Source organism: Calidris pugnax, unplaced genomic scaffold (assembly GCF_001431845.1).
Source record: "Calidris pugnax isolate Ruff unplaced genomic scaffold, ASM143184v1 scaffold56, whole genome shotgun sequence".
Classification (NCBI taxonomy): domain Eukaryota; kingdom Metazoa; phylum Chordata; class Aves; order Charadriiformes; family Scolopacidae; genus Calidris; species Calidris pugnax.
In genome coordinates, this window is record NW_015090839.1 from 7,124,503 (window position 1) to 7,130,708 (window position 6,206).

General features: G+C 44.8%; 1 protein-coding gene across 1 annotated transcript in view; it reads left to right on the forward strand.

The window, feature by feature from the left end:
• NKX2-8 (NK2 homeobox 8) overlaps positions 1–456 on the forward strand; it is a 2,235-nt gene extending 1,779 nt beyond the window's left edge. Inside the window, exon 3 of the mRNA XM_014941639.1 lies at positions 437–456. Within this exon, the coding sequence (XP_014797125.1) occupies positions 437–456 (20 nt within the window). The remainder of the gene's footprint in view (positions 1–436) is intronic.
• The last annotated feature ends 5,750 nt before the right edge of the window (positions 457–6,206 follow it).

The window sequence follows — 6,206 nt, forward strand, 5'->3', positions numbered from 1 at the left end:
CATCCCACGGGCGCGGGGTGTCGCGTCCCCCACCCCCCTCACCCTCGGGGTTCCCGGTGCGGGGAAGGCGTCGGGGCTCCGCCGGATTGGGGCGGGCGGGCCGGGCGGCGGAGCGCGGCGGCGGGGGCTGCGGCGGGGCAGAGCGGCCGGCCGAGCGGCACCGACCCGGCCCGGGGGGCCCCCGCCTCCGCCGGGCTCGCCACAGGGCGCGGGGGCCGGGGGTGCGCCTCTATTTTTTGTCAAACCTGCGCTCCTCCTGCTCCTTTTCCAGAGGTTCCGTGTTAAAAAATAATAACGACCCTAGCGACCTAGATTATTTTAAAATAGCTGATTCTTCCAGTGACTAATAAAATGATTTTTGGCAAATAACTTTTTTTCCCGGCGGATAAGTGTTTTGTTTTTGTTTTTGTTTTGACGATTGGGGCTTTTTTTGTAGGGTTACCGCCTGTGCCATAAAAGCTTAAATAATTCTCTTGATCGCGCCAGCGCAATTTCACTTATCAAATTCGTTAATTTTACCCACGGGCGCCGGTAAACGGCGAATAAAGTTTGCCGCAAGCGTCCCCCTGTAACCCTGGGGATATTTCCTAGCGGAAGGGTGAGCCCGGAGCCCACCGTCCCTGCAGGCTCCCCTAATTTTCGTTTCGGGCGGCGATGGCCGGAGCTGGCCGAGGCCCCGGAGGCTCCGGTGCGGGTTTTCCTCCGCCCAGCCCGGCCGGTGGGCGCAGCGCGGGGCCGCCGATCGTTGCCGTCTCTTTCAGAGCCGCTTAGGCAGGGTCCGGGGTTAAACCCATCTTCCCGTTAGTATGTGCCTCTTCCAAAGATCGGCTGGAGAAGGGTAGCCCGGAGAAAATAAGGATGTCTTTTAACGCCCCGAAAATTATGGTTTGAAACGCTTTGCAGAACTATTGATTTTATTAATTGGAGGGAGGAGGAAAAAAAAATCATATAATTGTCCTAGCAACGGGGAAAAACCCTCGAAAGCCCCCAGAACCAGGTCTCTTTGAAATACAGGCAAGCCCGGCTGCCTCCATCCCTCCGACGGGAGCCGATGGTCAGGAATGCGGCGGGAATATTTGAGAGTGAAGATCCCATGGGGACTGATGGAGGCAACCTGCCCGCCGAGGGAAGGCGGCGGAGGCAAAAGGACCCGCAGAAGCTTTTTAGTGTTTAGTTTGGTGGTTGGTTTGTTTTAAATTTTGTGTGTGTGTGTGTTTGTTTGATTGTTTTTAAAATTATTATTCCCTGGAAGGAAGTTACCTCGGCCCAAATGCACCTCTGGGATGTGTCATGCCGCTTACACATCCTTGGAAACCCCCGGGAGTGGGACGGCGGCGGCAGCATCGCGGGAAGGATGGAGAGACGTCGGTCCTCCCACCTGCATCCCCTTCCCTGCTTGGACATGCTCCCTCCTTGTGCCAAGGGGGAGATGCAGAGCGGACTGGGCTTCTGTGATGTGCGGGAAGGAGCAGGGGGAATACAGCCTCTGTGTCACCTGGGGGTTTTTTTGTTGTTGTCTTTCCCCTCTTTCCCTTTATTTTTCCTCCTGCCATCCGAAACCCTTTTTCCTCTTTTTTTTTTTTTTTTTTTTTTTTTTTTTTTTTTTTTATCCGTCTCAGCTGCTGGCCACCTTGTCTCCCATATGGATGGGGTTATCTTAGAAGAATCTCCCAGAAAATCGCTCCTTAAACCTCCTTTTGTCTTGGGAGTTGAAAAGAGCATTGTTGTGCATGAAAAGGACCTAGACAAAATCCGCACTGTTTCAATTCAGGACTGTTTAATCAGTCCCTAGTGACAATTTTATGGGTTTTAGGCGGTACAATAGTATCTTTTAAAACCTTGTGGCCTTCATGAAAACAAAGGGCTTGAATTTTATGGGCTTACAACTCCAATTAGAACAGTGCCAATGTGTATGGGAGATTATCAAATTTGTATCATAAAACCCCTTTATAATAAATGATTGCTGGAAGCTGGGGAGGGGCAGGGGGAGAAGGGACCCGAATTTCAAGCAACGGACTTTGTCGCATGTAGTCTTAAAATGCTGCTCTCCATTTTAATTCTTTGCGACCCAGCTAAGCAGCAGGATCAGCCATGGAAATAGTGTGACATCGTCATTAGAAACCGAGACAAAGACAAAAGAAGACCCCTCCTCCTCAGCCCAAATCTACCCTCCGTCAGGTTGTCGAGGGACTTGCAGCATCCCACCCGGAAGGCTGCCTCCCCGGATCCTTGGTTATCTGGGCTGCTCTCCTGTCCTGGAGCCCACACATGGCCATGGAGGTGTCTGTAGAATAGGTGGTCTTCATTGTACTACTGCTTTTACCAGTTACTGGTTGTACAGACGATGACAGAGGGTGCTAGGGTGTCCCTTCCCAGCCCCAGGCTGCAGTGATTTCCTCCAGGCACAGGCTGAGATGTCCCATGCTGCGGATTTCTTTATGCAAAAAATGCGCAGTTTGTGAGTGTTTCCTTTTACCAAGCCCAGGGAATGGGAAAGGTGCAATTCCTGGGTGTCAGCAAAAACCAAAGTCATGCTTTTGCAGGCTGAGGGGAGCTCACCACAGCAGGGGCACAGGGAGGATGATAGAGACAGATTGAAGTACTGAGAAAAGCAACCCCCTTAACTTGGTACATCCAAGTAGAAAGAAGAATGTATGAGTCAATTCAATAGAAAAAGGAGATTTATAATAAAAAGTCTTGTGAAGAAGATAGGCTGGGACTGAACTTACTATTTTTCCTGATAGAAACAAATTAATCCATCTAAACTTTAAGTGTATTTAGCAAAGAAAATTGATTTCTTAAGCTTATCAGTGGTTAAGCCGCATCTAGGAGATATGTCTTAACAAATGTCGTTGATAACAGCTTTGAGGCAAAAGAAACTTACTGCCTTTCAGTGTATTTTCTGTTACTTTGGCTTGGTTTTCAAGAAGGCACAAAATCGTCTCCATTGTTGGTTTGTTGATTTTTTTCCTCCTCAAAGAGGTGAATGCACACACACAGGCTCCGCCTTTTCTCCCTTTCTTTTGCCTCACCAGGTCTCACTGTTACTTTCACCCTGCAAACAGGCCTGTGATTTCACTCAACCTAATGAATAAACATGCCATGATCAAGACCTAAATGCCATCTTCAGCTAATGAAAAGCATTGCTAACATCTTCAAACATCTTCCCTGGTGCTTTATTCTTAGTCAGTAAATAAACTATTGACTTTGCAAAGGCCCAGCCCCGTTTCAGTGTGAGCCCCTGGGCACATGTTTGTTAGAACTAAGGCATTAAAGCCAATCACTAGACTGACCGAAAAATGGACAATAGTTCTGAAAGACCATATAATCTAGATTCTTTGCAATAATTTATGAAGAAGTGTGCTCCTGCATGTCATTAATCTTTGGATGTACGCATTATACATTTTACAAATTTCAACGGATTAAAAATGTCACCTGGCAGAACTCTGCCAGGCACCAAAATAAATTCTTTTGTCACTGACTTAGGAAAGGCTCCTGGCAGCCTCGCAGTATGTACGTCTGGGTTAATAACCCATCTGCACTATGCTGTTAACTACGTGCAAGTCAGGACTGTGAAGCCCTGTGGAGTTTTCAGCCCCTCCTACCTCGTAGCACTCATAGGAGTAAGCCTTCCACTTCCAGCTGATGCTGGAAGGGACAGTGACCTCAATTTGCTTTCAAAAACCAGTGATGCCCAGTGCAATCTATGGAGAAGCGTGGGTTTGGCTCTCACTGTACTTGATGCCCTTCATAAGCCACAGTTCATTGATGAAGGTAGTGTCTTACTGGACTCAAATGACTGATACCTGCTGTTTCTTGAGAAGATAGGAACAGCTAGGATACAAGGAATAGCAGTTTCTGAGCCTTAGTAATGGCACTCAACCCTATCTTCAAAAGCCTAGATAGCACATTTTCCTTTTCCTCAGCTAGTGGTTCCAACACTTGAATACTGGTCCAGTCCCATACATATTGGCCTACATAGGGTAGTACAGTATTTCCAGAATTCCTGCCATGACCAAATAATTGCAAAGGAAAGACTTCACTCAATCTACTTGACATAAAAAAAAAAAAAAATCAGACTATGAGTCAAGTGCCATCAACCTCAGCAATGACAGAAGGACCCCAGGCACCGCAGGTGCCTTCCAGGAGGCTTCTAACTCATCTTAGTTAAAAGGAAACTTCCCGTAGGAAAGGAGGCAGTGGATGCAGAGTTGCCCATGTCAGAGAATTTGCTTTATGCTCCTGAAGCATAAAGCTCTGCTCAAGTACCATGCAGGAACAGAGTAACCCGGATCAGCAGCAACTAACATTATTATAATAAAAAAATCACCTACACATCTACAAGATTTAATGGGCATCAGAGATCTCTGCCTGCCACTAAGTGGAGATTACTGAGCTATGAGATCAGGATTACTTTTCATCTTGTTCAGGCTTACAATTGCATTCTAAACAGTGAAGGCAATCAGCTCTCTAGACTGAGGATGTTGGAGTTGTGCCCATTTTCATCCTGTTTTCTCCAGTGCTCTTCTATTTAAAAGAGGTTATTAAGTGTGTTGGAAATGTATCCTCCAACGGTAGGTCTCCCAAGCAAAAATTGGGGCACCTTTCTCCAGAGCAGAGCTATACCTTTCTTTATATTCAGGACTAATACGGATAATGAGTCCATTTCAGACATCCACAGGTCCCAAACTGCCTTCCTGAACAAGAGGAGACCAAATCGTTTACAGAAGATGTCATGTTAGTAACTTCTTCCTAAGAATTTTCTCCATCTAATTCTTAAATTTGGGAGTTAGATATGCTCCTCAGAATCGGTCAGAATTTGGATCTATATGCGTAATACTTGAATAGAGAAAAGGAACAGAGAGAAATGGGAAAAAAGATGTAGAAAAGCCAGTAGCAACAGAGGAAAGAATAAATGTCCTCAGCACTTCTGGAACATGGAGGGTGCATTTCCATGGGACTGTCCATGCTGCTTTCAAGGAGTCAGTAAAATTCCTCAGGGGCATCTGACATGTGGGACAGTCCTGCTCACTGGATCATAGTGTCCTTCAGAACAAAAATGATTTCTTGGCATTCCCAACAGCTGCAGTATTTTGCTTTGCAGTATTCATTGGCAGGAAGCATCGGACTTTGCATGCCAGGAATGCAGTTTCCTCTTACCTCCTTATTTTCCTCTTGTGGGTGGATGGGGGATTTGGTACCAAGTTAATGACTTTACGATATTCAACACTAATAATGGTTTTACTAAATCATAAATATAGCTGCTTAAAAATATATAGCAAATATCATTCTGGAGAGAAAAAAATCCTTATTTTTACAAAATAGACTGACCTATGAATTATATAGTTGAATTTCAGTATATCGGTGCTATGTTGGGGTGTTTGCATGACTTACCCTATATGCATTACGTGTGTTTAAATAAATCATCTCTTTCTGTAGCTGTGAAAAAAGGGCAATTGAGAAGAAAATATATTACTGATGCTTCTCCATATCTGAATATTGTGGAAAATGACTGAAGATCACTGCCCCATGTTGTATTTTTGCTCAGACATGTGACTATTTGTGTTAACTGCTCTTTTCATAAAAGCTGTATAAAACCTTTTACTTCTTTTTTTTTTTTTTTTTTTTTTTTTTTTTTTTCTTTTTTTTTCTTTCTTTTGTTGTGTAGTTTGTACTGCTTCCAGCAACAGACATTTGCTTGAAACACACCTTTTCGAATGGTGAGTGTCAGACATCGAATGTTTCAGTGTCTGGGGATCCTGTGGAGCACAGATGCACATTGATAGGTGCATGCACACATCCTCACTCTGTAGCTTTGTAACCAGGCTGTGGGTGTTCAGCTTTCAGCTTGTATATCTTAAGAGTACAGCAGAAAATAGCTTTTTCCTGGCTTTTGCTTCTCCAAAAAAAATTGAAAAAAAAACCCTTTTCTTTTTTTTTTTTTTTTTTTTTCTTTTCTTCTACTACTATTGTCTTTCTATAGCTATTCTTCAAGGTTTATATCCTGTCCTGGATATCTTCTACACCTATCCCTATATGCTCATGACTTTCCAACATTGCCAGACAAAGTAAACTTCCCTGAAAAGGCTGCATCTCAGCATGGAAAGGTGCCCAGTAGCTAGTGCAGTGCTGCTCTGGAAGCTGTTGATTTGTGTCTTTCTGTTGTTTGTGTGCATTCACGTATTGCTCCTAATTGGCCACATCTG